This window comes from Staurois parvus, unplaced genomic scaffold, assembly GCF_062004578.1.
Source record: "Staurois parvus isolate SC_StPar_1 unplaced genomic scaffold, SC_StPar_1.0 ptg000142l, whole genome shotgun sequence".
In the NCBI taxonomy this organism is placed as follows: domain Eukaryota; kingdom Metazoa; phylum Chordata; class Amphibia; order Anura; family Ranidae; genus Staurois; species Staurois parvus.
The window spans coordinates 428,965-450,853 of record NW_028317938.1 but is presented as its reverse complement, the minus strand read 5'-3'; the positions used below and the strand labels follow the sequence as shown (position 1 = coordinate 450,853).

The following is a 21,889-nucleotide window of genomic DNA, read 5'->3' as shown; positions in this document are numbered from 1 at the left end:
GTGTTTGGCTTGCCTTCCTACACACTGTACAATCTGCAGTCTGTTAATACAGCTCAGCTGGCAGACGTTTAATCTCCATCTGTCTTACAGAGCCTTATATTCCCAATAATGCAGAGCTTGAGAGGATGATTTGTAAACTTCACAGCTCTTGATGGGGGTCTTGTTACCTGGTATACTATGACCTTCACTCACTTGGGATTTGCCTCTATAAGCCTCAGTGGTTACTGGAACTGGGAAGGAATTCTGGACACTCAGTGCAAGGGACTTGTCACCAGAGGAAGCTTGTCTCCCAATCAGTGCTTAGAAATTCAGAGTAGTTTGGTTGTCCATTCAGTGCTGGCCTACAAGATCATCCGACCAGGATTTAATTGGACATTGCCCTGGCAGTGGCACCCATCAACCATTGGGGATGAACCAGAGGCTACAGAAAAACCAGTCCAATTCTGGTATGGGCGGGACTTCACCAACTCTGTCTGCCATGCACGTCCCAGGTGTGGAAAATTGGTGGTTGGACTGCTCGGGTGTTGTCTAAACTTTTGAGAATGGCCTCTTCACCCCAGACTGTTTTGATGCATTTTGTCCCATTGACCACCTGGGTTCAGCAAACTGAGCAAGTTTGTCTCTAGGTCCAGGGATCATCCAGCCTTCATGGTAGATTCCCAGGTAACTCTGGGAGTAGTTCAACCTGATCAGCATTTCCCTTCTCTGAAACACCTCCCTTGCCTTTTCCACAGGATTGAGATAGTATTGAGTAGTTTGTCACCATTTTAAGGGCATGTGCAATTTTAAAGCATGACATATTTGGTATCTATTTACTTGACGTAACATCATCTTTTATATCTTACCAAACAATTGAGTATTGCATTGTGTTTGCATGCACTTAAATTAAAGTGTATTTTTCTCGAAAATTAGCTTTTGACAAACTGCTGACACAAATATCATGTAACTTAAAGAATTGCAACACCCACCATTTTTTTTTCCATGGTTTTTGCTTTTAAAGAATATATAATGTGTGGGGGTTGTATGTAAATGTATGTGTGTGTTTGTAAAAAAGCATTGTGATTCTCATCACACTGAACTGGACCAGGTGGATGTGGTACTTGGACTTTTTTTTGTTTTTTTTTTTTTTACACCAGATGATAATTTTTACTGATCTTTTTTTTCCAAAGATTTTCCTTTTTTTTTTTTTTTTTTTTACACCAGATGATAATTTTTACTGATCTTTTTTTTCCAAAGATTTTCCTTTTTTTTTTTTTTTTTTACAATGAACAAACCATTCAAACATGCAAACCAAAAGGCTCAATGTTCTAATGGTCACATGTGTAAGTTTAGGCAAGTGGACCTTCAGGCCTCTTCTACACATGTTTCGATCATTAGATCCTTCAGCCTACTGACCTATTTTTCATGAGCTTGTTGGCTTGCTTGCTCTGTTGCCCACCCCTCAGTTAAATGGCTGTTGTATGTCCAGTGTGTATATTTAGGAACCCAGATCCTCCTCCCCCCCCCCATTAGTAGTTTGCTAGTATACACGATGAGAAAATCAGATGAAGAAAATGCTTCTGGAGTGATTGTCCAATAATCTGGACGTTGGTACACAGCTTTTGAGCTGATCATGACAGTTCATGTGAAAATGTCCAAAAGGACAAGCACGGAAATGTCTCATAAGAGAACAGAATGAATAATTTTTGTACTAGTGACCACGCCCATGCATCCTACAAAACAAAAGAATACATCACAATATATTACATCACCTGCAAGAATTTTTGGAGTCTTTAGTAACCTATTCATTTTTGATGAGACTAGCATGCAAAAAACAATAATTTATCCGATATTTTCACTGTGTGTACTAGGCATAGGTAGACAAACAATCATAAAGCTAAATAACTTGGGCGCAGCTAAGGGAATAGTCCAGGTTGCCTATAGGTACAACATGTTTTCACAGGTAAATACAAACTCAAAATCTACATGTAGAGCCTTGAGATCACAGGCTCACAGGTTCAAAACTAGAAGAATTTTTGTGCCCATCTCCAACCTAGGTTCGTATCCCATTGCCTGCCAAAATTTTCCATAATTTAGCCGAATAGGTTAGATAGGGAAAAGAAAAAGTGGAAACTGAATAGGTGAGCTGTACGGAAGGACAGATGTCACTTTTCTGTTATGATCCACTCTTTCTATTGCTTTGCTACAAGATGGGGATTGGGAGGGTTTATACAAAAGCTGTCATAAAGCTTTGTTTGCCATTGTCCACTGTACTAGAACAACTTAATCCTGTGTCCTTTAATGTACTCAAAGATTACAAATTACAGTAAGTAATAACCCTTTCATTTACACCTGTTAAGGGACACTAGTCCCACATCTCTATTATTGACCTTATGTGGTGCTTGCTCACAAAATGGAGGCCTTATGTTTGGCGGTGGCGTTAAATGGGAGCGTTCTTGTTTGTCTGTCATTGTCCAAACCTCATAGGTGGCAGTATAACCCAAATGTGTCAGAATTACTACATTCCTGTTTTCCTCAGTGGACTTTGGATTTTATGCTAAATACAAAAATCGTATTTAAATATTTTGGTTAAATTTTTTTTTTCTTTTCTTTTTTTTGGTGAATAGTGAATCTCTTCTAAAATGACTTTCAAAACTGACTTTCTTAATTAAACTGACCTCAAGTCATAATTTTGCTTTACAACCAGGATAAGGTTACCAGCTTTTTTCTGTGTGTCATACAGGTCATTCGTATAAAGGTAGTGCAGTAAAAAAGGGCAATAAACTGTATATTGGGGTATATTACTAGATCTTAACGCATAGGTTGAAAGTACTTCGACACAAATTATCTGTTCTTAATTTTCAGGTCTGTAACATTGTAGCTGGCCAACGATGTATTAAGAAGCTGACTGACAATCAGACTTCCACAATGATCAAAGCAACAGCTCGGTCTGCCCCAGACAGACAGGAGGAAATCAGCAGGCTGGTAAGTGCTTACAGCATTTGGGAATAAACTATATATTTTATCTTGGTGATATTAACCACTTGTCTACCAGGCACTTTCACCCCCTTCCTGCCCAGGCCAATTTTCAGCTTTCAGCGCTGACGCGCTTTGAATGACAATTGCGTGGTCATACAACACTGTACCCATCTGAAATTTTTTTCTTTACTTGAGAGCTTTCTTTTGGTGGTATTTAATCACCACTGGGTTTTTTATTTTTCGCAAAACAAACCAAAAACAACTGAAAATTAAAAAAAAAAAAAATTTTTTTTTCTTTGTTTCTGTTATAAAATTCTGTAAATTTTATAACAGGGAGCAATTTCTCCCCTTCTTTGATGTGCGCTAATGAGGCTGCAGTAATGGGTACTGATAGGTGGCACTGATGAGGAGGCACTGGTAGGTGGCACTGATGGGTGTTGACAGGCATCACTGATGGGCACTGAAAGGCAGTACTCATATGTGGCACTGATAGTTGGCGCTGATTGGTACTGATATGTGGCATTGATGTGCACTTGTAGGCACTGATAGATGGCATTGATGTGCACTGATAGGTGGCATTGATGGGCACTAACAGGTGGCATTGATGGACACTGACAGGTGGCACTGATGGGGCTCCACTGATCATTAGGGCACTGAACATCAGTGCCCTGATGATCAGTGTAGATGTCTCCTCTGAGGAATGCCAATTACCGGCTCTCATCTCGAGCTGTCAGCGTGAGTAGAGGAATGCCGATAACCGACATTTCCTTATTTACATGTGATCAGCTGTGATTGGATACAGCTGATCACATGACAGAGCCAAAGTCATCGGCTCTTTCCACTGATCGGTGATCCGCTATGTCCCAGGGACACAGCGCACCACCGATCGGCACGCACACATGGTTAGAGTGGGTGGACGTCATATGATGTCCTCCCAGAACGAGAGAACCACCGCCCGTCCGCCATTTCCTTATATGGCAGGCGGGACGCGGTTAAAGGTATCGTAAAAAGAAAAAAAGTCATACCTGCTTTGTGCAGTGGATGTAGGATATGTGGTTAGACTACTGGTTATGTGCAGCTACTTTAAAGCAGAACTCCATGTAAATTGTTTATTTTCCCATGCATTTCGACTGTGCCTGGGAAGACTGCTCATTTTTGTCCAGGGGTTTTGGGAAGAGCTATATACGTACCCGATCTGCCAGAAAACCGTTCTCCCCCACATCCAGCTGTGGACTGTCCTTACGCCTGGAGCTGCGTGATGACATCAGGAACAGTCCATTCACAAGACTGCTAGTTTACAGGGGGGCAGAAGTGGCAGGGACTGGTCTTGGGCTCTGAGGATCAGCAGATTCGGTAAGTATATCCTCACTGTTATCAGACAAAGAGCAGTTGGCCCCTGCAGTGTGGGTACAGCCCCACTGCATGGTTCAAAAACATTTTTGAGCTGGATTTCCGCTTTGCTTGACACTGGCAAAAGCTTTTTCACAGCTCTCTTCCTCTAATTCTACCTCCCTAATGGAATAGTATTTTTGATTAAGGCAGATGTTACTGGAGCCTTCAATCTTCATTGCCCAAAAGTACACTTCTGCCTCTCTACTACCTGAACCATCTTTTCAGGTTTATGACCCTGATCCTCCCCACCTCTTTGAGGAAGATCTTGAGGAGGATAGGGTTGATACTGAAGAAGATCCTGCAGAGGTATTTTTAAGACACAAGCAAAGGATCCACTCTATCCTCTCTACAGTGAGCTTACTTATTGATGCTGTGCTCACTAGCCTTTGTCTATCAGCCCCAAAATCTCCCTAGCCAAAACAAGCTCTGTGAACTTTCCTTTGCACATGAAAGTTAACTGTACTTTGCATGATTTGCCAAATCCTGACAAGGTATTTATTCCTCCAAATCTTTGAGTTCTATCCTATGGAAAAGGTATTTATGAAAAAAATGGAGTGGATCCTGCCATCTCTGTCCTCAACAAGCATCTCACTCTTTCTTCTTTCCTCAAATGATTCGGTCAACAGGCTTAAAACCTTATTGAATGCAACCTTTGCTCTCATTGGTTATGCCTTACAACGCACTCCATTGTGGCCATGTTGATTTGTCAGACTGTAGCTAACTGGTAGAATAAAGAGAACATGATTCTGTGTTGGAAGAACTTGTTCTCCTAGAACAATTGTAACTCGTACTGCAAACTGCTCCATAAAACCAACTTAAACCTACTACTACAGCTACAACCTCTTCCACTGAAAGAGGTGTTTTTAGCATTTCCTAGGCATCCTCCTATAAATGAATGGCAAGACCATCATTTTGTGGCAAGCCTTGGACCCTAAAATAATCCATGCCTACCCAGAATCCCTTTTTCAAAATAAAGGGGTGCCCTCACTCACTGGATCAGATGGCTTCCAACCTCTGGGTCCAATCTGTCATTTCCAGGGGCTACAAAATAGAATTTCTATCCCTGTCCCATCCTTGATTCCTAACCTCCAATCTGCCAGCTTCACCTCAGACAGGCAGACTTGTGGGCTGCCTTGAATAAATTCCAGGCACAATTAGTGTTCAAAGGGTTTTACCCAAACCTATTCATGGCCACTTAACCTTGGGACTTAAATCCCTAAACGCATATCTGCGTTTCCCTAAATTGGGCATATCTGTCATAGCTTTTGCCAGATGAGGGAAATTTCCAGCATTAGTGGATACCCAAAATGCATATCTCCACATTTCTCAGCCTTTCTCACACACGAATGCATTCTACACTTTGCAGTGGGAGACAAACACTTTCAATTTCTGGCCCTTCCTTTCAGGTAGTCTTCCACACCAAGAGTCTTCACAAAGGTGCTTGCTCTGCTGATTGCACTGCTAAGATTTCAGGGCATTCATGTCACAGGATACCTAAATGACCTGCTGCTGAAAGTCATACAACATTCAAAAGAAGATTAAGTCCCTTTTAAAATTTTTGGATGGGTGATGAACTTAAAGAAGACTGTCCTCCAGCCTTCCCATTGCCTATTGTACTTGGGAATGATTGTGCACATGGCCTAGGCCAAAATATTCCTTCCCAAGACCGATTGCTTCTGAGGCCCAACTGGAAGATTCTCAGATCAACCAGACATCCTTCAACTTGCTTCTGCCTGAGGGTTCTGGGCCTCATGGTGGGTTTCCCTTTGCTCAATTCCACTCAAGTTCTTTGCAGCGCAGAGTTCTCCTATTGCAGGGCAAACTGATCCCTTCTCTGGAATACCCACTACTCTATCCAGTAAAGCAAAAATCTCCCTGGCATGGTGGATTTCCAACTCAGCCTTAAAAATCAAGGAAATCGTTCCCTCTCTCTTGGGTGGTGGATAAGACAGACATCAGGCTGGGATGGGATCTGGAATTCCCTAACTGTCCAGGCCAACACTTCCCATCAGTATTCTGGAACTGAGCGCCATAAGACTGAGTCAACACTAAACCCGCCTACTACAGTAATTCGGTAGCTGTACAGTCAGATAAGTTTTGGCTCACATAAACAAGGGGAAACTAGAAATTGGGCAAATCTGAAGGAGGTAAATATTATTCTTGAGTGGAGAACAAACTCTTGGCCATCTACATGCAGCATAAAGTTGGTGGGGGGACTTCTGAGTTGTCAGCACCTGGTCACGGGAGTTGCCTTTCGCCCAATTGATTTTCCTTATGCTCTTTCAGAAGTAGGGAATATGATTCAACAAGAAACTGGACAGACTTGTGACCTGATCGAATGATCCTGGTGCGCCTCTGGTCCTGGTGTCTGGTGATTGTTTTCCCTGGCGATTCCCTGGACACTATTCAGTCTGCTATTATGCGTTCCATCCAGTGAAGCTTCTTAACTGCTCTACAGACAAGAGGTGGAATTAGTTTTGGTGATAGTTATTGTCCCAAATTAGCCCAGAGGAACACTTGGTGTGCAGACATGGCCAAACGTTTGGCAAATGAGCCTTTGCCTCCTGCATCATCCTGCATTCCTCTTCAAGCATAGCTAGGTGGCTCAGGCAGCTTTTTTTCTCCCTTAGGAAAAGGGGTCTCCCCCCCCCCCCCCTTTCCAAACAAAGGCCTACTCCACTACCCCATCTGTTGCTTTCTTGGGCTTTTCAGCATAAAGCATAATTTTTGCAGGTCTGAAAATCCACAACCTGTTCTGCAAAAATTTTTTTGAGTTGATCTCCAGGCCTTAGCTGATGCAATCTTTGGCTGTAAGGTGTTTTATCCAGTCACCTAAGATTCTGACCCTTGTTTTCTTGAGGTCCTGTCTTCCATTTGCTATATTGTTGCCCACCCCGCAGCTTTTTTGCTTGGGGATGTGCCATGGTTTGACTAGATCCTGTGCTCTGTACTGTATAGTTAAGGTAATGGAAATTTTGAATTAAAATCTGTATTTTGGTATCCAGGATATTGGTTTGTCCCCTCCTTTTTTTTTTTTTTTTTTTCTCTCCTGGGTGGTGGGGTTATGAGTAGGGATGTACTGATATACTGGTGGCCAAAATGTATCATCTGAAAATAGTGTTGCTGGTAGTTTGCTGATTGGATAAAAAGGTGCTGATATTGGCCACTTAAAATGTGCGATTATACCCATGACTTTACCATGCTTGGGTGCATTTTTCATAGGTCATGTGAATCAAAAAAAGTATCAAAGCGCAACACATGTGCGTTTTTGATGGGTTTTCAATGCATTTCAGGCCTGGGTCACACCAATGCAGTTTGCGTTTTATCCTTTTTGCAGTGGGTTTTGTGTTTTTGCACATGTGTTTTTGATGCGGTCTGCGGTTGTTGTTTTTTTTTTGGCCAACTTGTTGCAGGGCAGATTAAAAACGCATTAAAAAACGCAACACATGTGTTTTCAATTAATTTCAGGCCTGGTTCACTGCAATTGGATTTTGTCCGTTTTGCACTGCGTCTGTGCACGCGTGTTCTTTATTCATTTTTAATGCGTTGTGTTAATGGGGTTTTTTTTTTGGGGGGGGGGACAATTTGTTCCTGTGCAGATTGAAATAGCGTGAAAACTTGTCTACATGCGTTTTCTGCAGTGTCTCCGTTGAATTAAAAAGGCAACATTTTGCGTTTAAAAAAAGTCCCTGCCCCTTCCAAAGACGCAGCAGCTCAACAAGCCATAGATGTGAACGTGTCCCATAGGAAACCATGTTAAATGGACTGTGTAGTGTGTTTTTGCAAAAATCCTGAAAAAACTAATTGGTGTGAACCAGGCCTCAATTGGGTGATGCATTTTTAGTGGGTTTTTCCCCTCTCTCCAAATATGCACCAAATATGTGGCAATCAGGATTTTTAAGTGCAATGGACCAGTGTGAAGACATACATTGAAGTTAAAGGGATGCATTTTTCTTGAGCTTTTCTTGTGCTTTTTTTTTTTTTTTTATGCAAAAGCGCTGCAAAAATTGCTCTGTGTGAAAACAGCCTATTTGCTGAAAATAAATTCATTTAAATTCATATTAATTAGAAAGTCGAATAGAATATAATTATATATAAAAAATATATATTGTTAAACTGTCTATTTTGGTTTTTGGCCAAATGCATCCTGAAGTTTCTGTCTAAGAATGTTAATTTCAGTGCACCACTAGTTAGGAGGGTGCTCTGGGGAGTGCTTAGAGCAAAGCATTTTCTAGTGTCCTGTCACCTGAAGGTAGGGCCACATAACCCGTGGCCTGTGACTAGATGTCCTGTGTTCTGTGCTGTACTTCAAGAAGTGACAAGTCAAAGTTCCAATTTTTTTTCCTGGGTGTACATTTTAAATTCACGTGCACACATCTTGCTGCTTGCCGAACGCTCTGATCAAAAGTATCCAACCATGTATGCTTACTGGAATCCAAAGCTGTGACCTTTGCAAGGTTTACAGATTGCAGCCCATAACTACTTTAGATTTGGGCAGCCTAGGCAGGATAAATGTACTATTGTACACCTGTATTGCCATTGACTATGACTACATGCGTTTCAGTTGCTTTTTTTCTGCATCCAAAATGCACAGAAAGTAGGTTATATGGTTGTCAATGTCATAGTTAACATCAGTACTTTCAGTTCCAGTGCGTTCCGGATGCGGAAATAAAAAGTAAAACATGCTTAATTTTTTCTGCACAGAACTTCACTGGAACGTGGTAAAACGCATCAAGAAGGCACTGTAATGCATCAAAAACTCACTTGAACGCACATATCCCTATTTAAATTGAAGAAAAAAGAGGGGGGGAATGAACTGGAATGCACAAAACGCACTGTATCTGCATCGGAACGCATAAAAAGCACATGCAGGGAACGCATCTGGACTGCGTTTCTATGGTGTTAACTGGCCTTCAGAACTCCAGTCCAGGAAGGAGTCCCTTACTTGGTGAATTCTGTGGTGCTCGATTCATGGCTTTAGGAAGGTTGGAGTTGCCTGGCCCTTTTTTTTTTCTTTTGTAGCTGACAGATTTCATCCGTAGTTTCAATGCAATGTCTAATGTGATAAACATCCCCAGAAAAGCAAAACTTCTTGGAATCCCACCTCAGCCAGACCATAACTGCAAAGCAAGTCTGGGATGGAAAACTTTAAAATCTAGGGGATACGTTTTCGGAGACTGCATGGTGTTAATGGGCCCTCTTAAAAATGGGGAGACTGCACTGAAGGGAAGGATGTGTGAATGTAGGTGTGTGTTAATATCCCTTTTAATTTTTCCAGTAATTTTTCTATTTTAGTAGTCATCAAAATGCAACTACATTAACAGACAACTGCACGTAGTCATCTTTTGGATTCTGCAGTAAATTTCCAGATAATTTTGCTTTACATAAAATCTTGTTAAAATCATTTCTTTTGTAGGTAAAGAGCAACAGTATGGTTGGAGGACCAGACCCATACCTGAAGGAGTTTGGTATTGTTGTACATAATGAAATGACAGAGCTTACAGGCAGGGTGCTTCCAGCTCCTATGCTTCAGTATGGTGGAAGGGTAAGTTTAGTAAGTAAAATGTTTAGTTATAGTCTACATGTGCCAAAGGCAATGCCTACAGTGCATCCAGAAAGTATTCACAGCGCTTAATGTTTGCTACATTTTGTTATGTTACAGCCTTATCCCCATCATTTGCCCTCCTGAGGATTTACCCCCATCGTCATGCAATGCTGCACCCAAATGCGCTATAAAAAAAAAAGAAAAAAAAAAAGACCGACAATTTTGAGGAAATAAACAATATTTTTTACTTTTTGCTATTAAACATGTCCAGTAAAAAAAATGTATAACAAATTTCAACATAAATTTAGGCCAAAATGTATTCTGCTACATGTCTTTGCTAAAAACTAAAAAAATCCTAATACGTGTAAATTAATTGGTTTACGTGAAAGTTCTAGCATTTACAAATGGCGGTATTATGTAATGGTATTTTAAAATTTTTTTACTAGTAATTGCAGTGATCAGCGACTTATAGTGGGATTGCGGCGGACATCATGACACTGGGGAGGGAACTGACTTGGTGTCACTGACATCCCCAGTGACACCAATACAGTGATCAGTGCTAAAAAAAAAAAAAAGCACGGACTCTGTGCTAATGGCACTGGGCAGGAAGGGGTTAACATGAGGGGAGATCAAAGGGTTAAATGTTTGCTGGGTGTGTGTTACTATGGGGCGGTGTGTGTGTGCTTCATTGTAAGCACACTTGTTTGAATGGCTTTGATGTGCATAGCCATCCAAAGCAGTGTGCCCGAGCTGATAGAGGAGAACTGTTAGTAAACAAAACGGTTCTCCTCCCCGTCGGAGATCCTCGGTAACCACCAGGCGGTGGCGCGTAATCATGGCCCGCACCCGGTGATTCACAGCCGCGGCCTTGAATGGCGGCGCAGGTAGGGCTCGCACCCCCTACCCGTAAAAAAATGCAAAATCACATATTATATAGGATTTTGCACACCCGTGCCGCCCTGTAGCAGTATTTCTGCTATAGGGCGGTCGGGAAGCGGTTAAATTTATTTTTTTTCCTTACCATTGTACAAACAATACCCAATCATGACAACGTGAAAGAAGTTTATTTTGAAATCTTTGCATTTTATTAAAACTAAAAAACTAAAAAAAAAAACATGTATATAAGTATTCACAGCCTTTGCTCAATACTTTGTTGAAGCACCTTTAGCACCAATTACAGCCTCAAGTCATTTTGGATATGATGCTACAAGCTAGGCACACTTATTTTTGGGCACTTTCTCCCATTCTTCTTTGTAGTACCTCTCAAGCTCCATCACGTTGGTTCACAGCCATTTTCAGATCTCTCGGGTTCAAGTCTGGGCTCTGGCTGGGCCACTCCAGGACATTCAGAGTTGGCCCGTAGCCACTCCTTTGTTATGTGGGCTGAGTGCTTAAGGTTGTTGTCCTTTTGAAAGATGAACCGTCACCCCAGTCTAAGGTCCAGAGTGCTTTAGAACAGGTTTTCATCAAGGATGTCTAAGGCCCTTCTCCATTGATAACTCATTTTGGCCGGGTGGCCTGCTTTAGGAAGATTCCTGGTGGTTCCAAACTTCCATTTACGGATGATGGAGGCCACTGTGGTCATTGGGACCTTCAATGCTACAGATATTTTCCTGTACCCTTCCCCATAATCTGTGCCTTGAAACAATCCTGTCTCGGAGGTCTACGGACAATTCCTTAGACTTCATGGCTTGGTTTGTGCTCTGACATGCACTGTTAACTGTGGGACCTTATATAGACAGGTTTATGTCTTTCCTAATTATGTCCAATCAACTGCATTTCCCACATGTGGACTCCAGTCAAGTTGTAGAAACATCTCAAGGAAGATCAGTGGGAACAGGATGTACCAGACCTCAATTTTGAGTGTCATGGCAAAGGCTGTGAGTACCTATGTACATGTGGTTTTTTTTGTTTTTTATTTTTAGTAAATCGCAAAGATTTAAAAACTACTTTCACGTTGTCATTATGGGGTATTGCTAAAACATAAAATATGCAGCGCTAAACCAAATATTAACAAATAAAATGTATACCAAATAGAATATGCATAATATGCACATGGGCAATGAGGATATTGGTACGGAAACCAATAATATGAAAATTATGCTAAGATATCATAAAAACAAGGCATAGTACGTATAGTGACATTGGTGCCAAAGTCAATACATCAGTGGATTTTTCAAGGTGACAGGAGAAATCCGTGACATCTGTGGTATAGAATGTGACTGTTGATTGCACTAACCAGATAGCACAAAGGATAGCGAGTTGGAGTAAACAGACCTACTCCTGGTCACTGGATCCGGGACACTGCTACAAGGATGGTCATCAGTTCAGCAACCTCCAGGTACTCTGTGTCATCTCCAGGTGTACCGTCAGCAGCCACCAGAGGAGTGTTCCACGCTCACTCCTATCAGGAATCACCTTCTGTCATCAACCACCAGGGGGATGTTGTGCACTCGCGTGTATCAGGCATCACCTTGGGGGCTCGCAGATTAAACAAGCCTGTCCTCTTAAAATATGAACTTGCAGAGTGATTAGTGTAGAAGTGGCTGGGCATATGCAGTTTAGTGCAAGCATTGCATATTTAAATTCTTCTTCACATATAACATGATATTAGTGTATTCACTGGGAGGCAGGAGAGAGAAGGGAGGGAGGGTGAAGACCTTTCCTCTTCTGGCTGGCCGCTGCTCTTGTCATTATGGGGTATTTGTAGAAAATTGAAGAAAAAATGAATTTAATTAATTTTGGAATAAGGCTGTTACATAATAAAATGTAGCAAAAGTTAAGTGCTGTGAATACTTTCTGGATGCACTGTATATAATTTGCCAACCAGATTAGTTATACATAAGCACTTGAAATCCCCAATAACCCACACTGACACATGCTACTTTTTTGTCAGAATAAAACTGTAGCTACTCCAAACCAAGGTGTCTGGGATATGAGAGGGAAGCAGTTCTACGCTGGCATTGAAATAAAAGTCTGGGCTGTTGCCTGCTTTGCCCCACAGAAACAGTGCAGAGAAGACCTGTTAAAGTAAGTGCATCTTTTTTTTCCCTCTTGAAAGACTGTTTACTGTGGAACCATGTTTTCTAAAGGTTTTAAATCTTTCACACAATTTAACAAATTAACATTCCAATAAAGGTTTGATATTTGCTTATTTACTGGAGAATGTTGTGTATACAAAATAAGCACAGGTGTTTGTGAATACTGCAGTGCAACTCAGTTCAACCGTGCATGGCTTCTACAGTTTTTTATGCCAAAAAAAGGCACATGGGAGAAAAACCCATCCAGACCTTTCAAGGCCCATAACCTCTTGGTGCAGAAATGCACCAAAGGTGCAGCACGCAGGAGTTTTAGTGCACTTTCTGTTGGGGAGGATATCTGTAAGCTGGTGTGGGAAGGTGAGGCAGTTGGAGGAGGATGACTGTCAAATGAGAATGAGAGGTGGCCAGGGAGGGATGTCTGTCAGTAGGAGGTTTAAAGTGACACTAAGAGCTAATTCACATATATGCGATGCAGATTGAAGTTCAGGTTTCACAGCTAATTGATACAGTAGCAGTTCACGTCAGGTTTACATCAGGTTCAGGACAGGATTAACTCAGGATCTTACCCTGTTCACACATGTGTGGTTTAGGAACAATTCCCATAGAAGTCAGTAGCTTGTAATCCACACCTGAAGCCACTGCTTAGAAATCGGACAGTACTCTTTTTTTTTTTTTTTTTTAAACTGCACTGAATCTGCACCTGCTGTGCACCGGATGTATGTGAACAGGCACCATAAGAAGCAATTTCACTTGTCATGCAGATTATATGCTGTTCAAATCTCATCCAATCCGAATATATGTGAATGAACACTTAATCTTTAAAATAAATAAAAGTCTATACTTACCTGCTCTGTGCAGTGATTTTGCACAGAGCAGCCCTGATGCTCTTCTTTTTGAGTCACCGCCGGTGCTCTTGGCTCCTCCCCCTCAAGCAGTGCCCTCGGGAAATCTCGCCCTGGGGTGCACGCTGCATGCTCGTCCTCAAGCCGCTGCTCTGTGTCCGTCCATAAGACACAGAGCTGTGGCTCGGCCTCGCAACTCTATCCCCACACCCTCTCCCTGCGCGCTCTCCTCATTGTCTCACTGGGTGTGATTAACTGCAGTGGAAACCAATGCTGTCTCAGCCAATGAAGAGGAAAAATCCCCAGACAGCAGAGGCTGTCAAACGTCGCTGGATTAGAGGGGGCTCCGGTAAGGGGGTGAAGAGGGGCACTGCACACAGAAGGTTTTTTACCCTCATGGATAGAATACATGAAGGTAAACTTTGCGCCCTTAGAACCACTTTAAGGCAACTGGTGGGAGAGATGCTTTAGTAGTGTTGGGAAATGGGGAGGGATGGGACACAATGGTGATGGAGTCAATAGGGGAAGGGGTGGGTTCAGGGAGGCAAATGAGGGAGGGATCAGGTGGTCAGGGACTGAGAAATCAAGGTGTGCTGTAACTAAAAAGGGGTGTCCTGTCAGCAGAGGTGTAAAGGCAGCCAGATAGTGATGTGACATTATTGGGGTGGTAAAGCAACTATTACGTCTATCCATGAGGGGACATCTGTCCATATTCCCAACCATATTCATTAATCTAATCCACAAGATGCTGAATCTGGGTAATGTTTAAACTGAAATGCAGGATGCCACAAGACTAGTATTAGTATGTTAAACTGGCCAAGTGCCTTAAATTTTGAGCTGCAGTAAGTGTAATGTGTTGAGACCTAACATACAGGTGTATCTCAAAAAATTGGAATATCATCAAAAAGTTCATTTTATTTCAGTAATTCAATTCAAAAGTGAAACGCATGTATAGATTTATTACATGCAGTGATATATTTCAAGCATTTCTTTCTTTTAATGTTGATTCTGGCTTACAGCTAGTTAAAACCCAAAATCTCAGAAAATTAGAATCTTGTGCAAAAGTTCAATATTGTAGACGCATGGTGTTACATTCTAATCAACTAAATAACTCAAAACACCTGTAAAGTTTTCCTGAGCCTTTATATGGTCTCTGTCTGGTTCAATAAGTTACACAATCATGGGGAAGACTGCTGACTTTGACATTTGTCCAGAAGACCGTAAAATCAAGGTTCCAGTGTCTGGAGGAAGATTGGAGAGGCACAGAATCCAAGTTGCATGAGGTCCAGTGTGAAGTTTCCACTGTCAATGATTATTTGGGGAGCCATGTCACGTGTTGGTGTTGGTCCACTGTATTTTATCAAGTCCAAAGTCAGCACAGCTCTCGACCAGGAAATTCTAGAGCACTTCATGCTTCCCTCTGCTGCCCAGCTTTTATGGAGATGCAGATTTCCTTTTCCAGCAGGACTTAGCACCTGCCCTCACTGCCAAAAGTACCAATACCTGGTTGATCATGGTATCACTGTGCTTGATTGGCCAGCAAACTCGCCTGACCTACAGAATCTGTAGGGTATTGTTTGGAGGAAGATGAGACACCAGACCCAACAATGCAGACTAGCTGAAGGCCACTATCAAAACAACCTGGGCTTCCATAACACCTCAGCAGTGCCACAGGCTGATCGCCTCCATGCCACGCCGCATTGATGCAGTAATTCATGGAAAAGGAGCCTTGACCAAGTATTGAGTGCTTACTAGACTGTACATGGACATACTTTTCAGTAAGCCAACATTTCTGAATTAAAAATCTTTTATTGGTCTTATGTAATATTTTAATTTTCTACGTTACTGAATTTTAGGTTTTCACTAGCTGTAAGCCATAGTCATCAAAATTAAAAGAAATGCTTGAAGTGTGTGTGATAAGTTTCACTTTTTTTAATTGAATTACTGAAATAAACTTTTGATCATATTCTAATTTATTGAGCTGCACCTGTAATTAGAGGGGAAAAAACCCAAAACAATCAAATTCAGCATGTACAATGGAGTCTAACCTTTTGCATTTTAGGTAGAGTAAACTCTTTTTGCAATATCTGAGATTTCCTGTTTTTTCATTCTATAATAATTTCACATTGTGTCTCCCAAAACAGAAGTTTCACAGACCAGCTGAGAAAGATTTCAAAGGATGCTGGGATGCCCATCCAGGGCCAACCATGCTTTTGTAAATATGCTCAAGGAGCAGACAGTGTGGAGCCAATGTTCAAACATTTAAAACTTACATATGTGGGTTTACAGCTTATTGTAGTTATTCTTCCTGGAAAGACTCCTGTATATGGTAAGTTAAGACTATAGTCCATATTAAAACTTGAATCCTTATTGGGCACTTTAGGACTATCATTGTTTTTAGATGTGCAAACCTTGTCATATCCGTTCTTTTAAAATACAGTTAGGTCCATATATATTTTTGGACACAGGCACAATTTTAGTTTTTTTTCAGGTATTTACCAAAAAATATTAAAGCTATAGTTATATAATGGATATGGGCTGAAAGTGCGCTCCTTCAGATTTAATTTGAGGGTATGTACATCCAAATTGGAGGAAGGGTTTACTCTTAAGAGTAGCCCCCCCCCCTTTTTCAGATGACCAAAAGTAATTGGACAATTGAATATAATCATAAACAAAATGTTCATTTGTAATATTTTGTTGAGAATCCTTTACTGGCAATGACTGCCTGAAGTCTGGAATCCATTGACATTACCAAAGACTGGGTTTCCTCCTTTCTGATGCTTTGCCAGGCTCTAACTGCAGCTGTCTTCAGTTGTTCTTTGTTTGTGGTTCTTTCTGCCTTTTAGTTTTGCCATCAGCAAGTGAAATGCATGCTCAATTGGGTTGAGATCAGGTGATTGACCCGGCCATTGCCGAATATTCCACTTCTTTGCCTTCAAAAGCTCCTGCGTTGCATTTGCAGTGTGTTTTGGATCATTGTCCATCTGTACTGTGAAGCGCCGTCCAATCAACTTTGCTGCATTTGGCTGAATCTGGGCTGACAGTATATCTCTAAACACTGCAGAACTCATCCAGCGGCTTCTGTTTTTTTTTTTTTTTTTTTTCTTTTCAACTTTCCCCTAGATTTTGCAATCCCCCACCCACTCCTCCTAACTATTTACCCGGGTCCATATAGCTCTTCCCTTCTCTTTCCAACTTTCCATTCTATACGTATGAATCTTTATATTCAATCCTCGCTTCCATCTCTTCTTTTTTCTTACTATTCTTTCTTTCCCTCCAACCTTTCTTTTTCCTTCTCCTATTCCTGCTAGGACTTACAAAACATTCCCTTTAATCTTCTATCTCCAATCGGGTCCCTGGGCCTCCCATTACTTCCATATATTTTCCTGATGCCTTAAAGTCAAGCCCATCGTCTCCATTCCTTTCTAAATTTACCCATATTACCTTTAACTATATGTTATAACTCCTCCATCCTGTTTATATATTCCACCCTATCTAACCAGTCCCTTATTGTTGGAGAATCGTGTAACTGCCAAAATTTTGGGATAATCCCTTTAGCCGCATTGATTAGGTGGTATAATATACTGTTTTTATACTGCTTCACTGGTGCTTCTGTCCTATAAAACAAACACATCTGCGGATCCTGCTGTATAGTTGTCCCCAAAATCTCTTGTATGAACTGGATAACATCTTGCCCAGAACCCCTGTATTTTTGGACAATCCCACATATATGTGACATTGTTTCCTTAGATCCACATCACCTCCAACATAATGGTGTGACTTCTACTCATTGTTTATGTACAACACTCGGTGTCATATACCACCTCGTTAAACATTTATAATTAATTTCAACCATGTTCATGTTAATCGACCCATGTGTTAATTTAAACATTTTATTTTTCTGTGATTCATTCATTTTTGTTCCCAGTTCCCTTTCCCATTTCTCTAAGAACAGCGGAGGACCTGCCCTCCCCAATTCAACAAGAATCTTAACTGACAATATCTCAATTCATCTAAAAACACAAATAACTATTTTTTTTACTCTTTAAAGCGGAGTTCCACCCAAAATGGGAAGTTCCGCTTTAAAGATTGGTCCCAGGATTGGCACCTTTGGAAGGGAGGCTGTACCCGAAATTGACAGGTACCCGCTCCCACTTCCGCTGCGATCACCTAGGCGATTGGAAGCGGGAAGTTGTCCTACCCTCCCTCCCCGTAGTCTTGTGGGGCACTTGACAGGTCCCAGAAGACGACGGGGCCATTCAGGAAGCTCAGCGCTACTCACGCATGCGCAGTGGGCACCTGACTGTGAAGCCTCAAGTTGTCACAGACAGGTGCCCACACTGAAGATGCCGGCGCCTGGAATACAGGATGGCTGGTGAAAGGGGCTGCGGCAGGATCGAGGGACAGGGGTGTGGCTGTTTTTTTTTTTTTTTTTTTTAAAGAGTGAGTGGAACTCCGCTTTAAGTCTTGAAAAGTACCCAACTTCCCTTTTAACTACTATGTCCCCCAAATGTGCAGCTACATCTCTAAGCCATTTCCCAGAAACGTTATCCTTCCCCAGATCAACAGTGAACTATACTTCCAGTCCATTTAATTGTGCATTCTATCCCATATTCTTAATACCTCATGTGTCAATTTACTACTAGTCTCATCCATAGTGTGAAACTTTCGTTGTATCCAAATAATCCTCTCTAATTGTGTATCACTTAATATGCCTTCTATTTTAACCCAACTCTTCCCCTGTGAATTATATGTCCAATCTACAATTCGTGACAACATCACAGCAGTGTAATAGTTCTTGATATTGGGCAGGTTTAATCCTCATTTCTCTTTATTACACAGAATTTCATACCTAATTCTTGGTTTCTTATTAGCCCATATATATTTAAATATTAGTTTTTTTTATTTCAAAGAAGGATCCTGGGATATGGACTATGAGCATATGAAATTTCTATAAGATCTTTGGGACTATCACCATCTTAACCAGGTTTATATGTCCGACCCAAGAGACCCTTCTCCTTGAGTCTTCTCAGCTCATCCTTTATTTCTTCATTAATGGAATATCATTTACCCGGTATATATTATTTATGGAAGGAGTCCCTTTATGCCCAGGTAACCTAATTCCTTCTCCCTCCATGAAAATGGGAAGTCTTTTTGTAAAGTCTGCGTCACATTCTTTGAAACACATGTTCAAGATCTCTGATTTTGAAGGGTTTATTTTCAAATTTGAGAGCTCTCTACTCTTTTAGTAATCCCAATAGGTAAGGCAGAGTTAACCCGGGGTTCGCTATATAAAAAAACATATCACCATATGCCCCCACCTTGTGCTCTATCTCACCTATCTTAATTCCTCTTATATCTACACTCTTTCTCACCATTGCCAGCAAAGGTTCCAAGGATACTACAAATAAAAACAGGGATAAGGGGCATCACTGCCTTGTACCGTTGTACATCTTAAAAGACCTCAAGAGGGACCCATTTACCTTCACCTCGGCGGACGGGCCTTTATAAAGGCCCTATAGGTAATATACTGGTGCTGGAGAGATGGGGTTAAATATTACAGTACCATAGGTAGTGGGGAGGTATTCAGCTATTAAAATAAAGTCTCTCCGCAGCACAATCAAGGCTTGAGTGTGTAACAATAGGTAATATACTGGCGCTGGAGAGATGGGGTTAAATATTACTGTCCCATAGGTAGTAGGAATGTATTCAGCTATTTGAATAGTACAGTCATGAGGCAGCACCCTATAGAGTTAAGCTGGACTCTGTAGTGGAAGATAAAAGGAGAGAGAGGGGCGCCAGACTAAGTGCAGTATTTGACAATCATTTACTGCACACAATGATATGTAACTCACAAGAGGGTAAGTAGTTAGCAGGCATGGATACATAGGGACGTCATCCAGATGAGGTTCCAGAGGCAGAGAAGAGGGGGTAGAGACATTTGGGGGCCATGGCTGTGGTGGAAGCCAGGTCTCCTGACTCACATCGAGTCCTTTGCAGCGTGTACAGGCTGTGTCTCCTGTGGAACCAGGCTGGAACACAAGATGGTAGTGACGTCACTACGCCCCTTACTGCGGCATTACGTTTCTGTAGTGATGTCACTTCCGCCCGCGGCCATCTTGTGTTCCAGCCTGGTTCCACACGAAACACAGCCTGTACATGCTGCAGAGGACTCAATGTGAGTCAGGAGACCTGGCTTCCACCTTCGCAAACACCTTAGCACCTTCGCAAACAGTTTTGTATCTGTATTAAGTAGTGATATAGGTCTATAGCTAGCGCATTGTGAACTATCCTTTCCTTCTTTTAGGATGACCGTTATATACGCTTGTAGCGATTTTGCTCTTATTCCCATTCCCTCTCCTAAGGCGTTGATATATGTACAAAATTTAGGGACCAATAAGTCTCCAAATTTCTTATAACTCACCGTATATCCATCAGGTCCTGGACTTTTCCCTCCTGTCCTATTCTTCAGGGCCATATTAATTTCCTCTTGGGAGATTGCTTGTTCTAACAATACTAATTTTTCTTTTGATATTTTTGGAAGGTTTGCCATCTTTAAAAATTCCTGCCGTTTACCTTTTTTCATACAAACTGCTATAAATTTTTTGGAATGTTTCAGCAATATCAGTGATGGAGTATACTAGTTCTCCTTTTTCATCTTTAATTTTTCAATATAATTCTTTGATTTCTTCTCCTTAAGTCTTTTCACATATTTTCATATAATTTTCAAATATTTTCCTGGCTCATTCCCCCACTGGTATATTTCCTTTGAAACCTTATTAAAGATCTTCCTTGATTCCTGTTCCAGTAGGTCTTTTAACTCTTCTCTTTTTAAGTATAATCTTTGAATTAACCTCTTTTTATGTGCCTTTTCTAACCTATAGAACTCCTCTGTTGCCTCCTTTATTTTTCTCTCCCGTTGTTTCTTTTTTTTTTTTTAGTTTCTGCCGCTATCAGGATTCCCCTCACGTATGCCTTATGTGCTTTCCAAGTGGTGGCTATAGAGACTTCCTCAGTTTCACTCTGCAGAAAAAATTGCTCTATTTCCTCTCTTAACCTCCTCTCTACCTCAGGGTCCTGTATAAGCATCTCATTCAATCTCCACATTGCCCTTTTGTTCCCTTCTCCTCCTACCTTTAGTCTTGCCCTGACAGAAGCATGATCTGAGGTAGACATAACTTCTATATTGGATTTAACCAGTGAATCTAGTTGTCTATGCTGGATCATAATATTATCCAACCGTGAGTACGATCTATGCGCCAGGGAGAAGAAGGTATAATCTTTCTCTGGGATGTTTCACCCTCCATGCATCTATTAACTGACTGATATAACCTCTTTTTCAACATTCTTGATTTTTTACCTCCTCCTCTCTGCGCACTCGAGGACGTATCCATCCATGAATCAAGACAAAAATTAAAATCTCCTGCCAAGACCAGAGTTCCCCTTTTAGACTCTGTAATTTTCCCCAACACTTCGTACAGAAAAACCTCTGGATTTTGATTTGGGCAATAAATATTAACCAAGGTATAGCTTTGTTCCCGGATTTTCCTCTTAAACATAGAAACCTTCCCTCTAGGTCCACCAATCTCTCCTCCATGTCAAAGCCCATGTTTTTTGAGAACCCGATCTCTACTCCTTTAGCCCTCCATATTGGTGAGTCTGCATAATACTAAGTAGGGTAATAAGTTGATTGTAATTTGACAGTATCATATGATACATGTGTCTTTTGTAAGAACACAACGTCTGCGGAGAGTTGAAGGACTTCCCTGAGTATCTTATGTCTTTTGTTAGGAGAGTTTAAACCTTTCACATTAATTGTCATTAAATTAATCAGGCTCATAACTGTCTAATATTTCTGCTCTTTTTTTTGCTCAAAGTGATCACGATATAGGCTTCCCGTCTCGTTGACCTCCCTCCCCCCCCCCCTCCCCTCCCTCCTACCCTCCCCCCCTCCCCTCCCCCCCCCCCCTCCCCTCCCTCCCCTCCCCCCCCCCCCCCTCCCCTCCCTCCTACCCTCCCCCCCAACACACACACACACACAAACCATTGGCCTGTATGTTGTCCTGGAATCTGATGTGGGATTCCCCCACTAGTAATTCCTAAATTGGGGT

General features: G+C 41.5%; 1 protein-coding gene across 1 annotated transcript in view; it reads left to right on the top strand.

The window, feature by feature from the left end:
* Positions 1-21,889, top strand: part of AGO4 (argonaute RISC component 4) — a 151,916-nt gene that overhangs the window by 70,932 nt on the left and 59,095 nt on the right. Inside the window, exons 9-12 of the mRNA XM_089673586.1 lie at positions 2,845-2,964; positions 9,767-9,895; positions 12,792-12,925; positions 15,923-16,107. Coding sequence (XP_089529712.1) covers positions 2,845-2,964; positions 9,767-9,895; positions 12,792-12,925; positions 15,923-16,107 — 568 coding nt within the window. The remainder of the gene's footprint in view (positions 1-2,844; positions 2,965-9,766; positions 9,896-12,791; positions 12,926-15,922; positions 16,108-21,889) is intronic.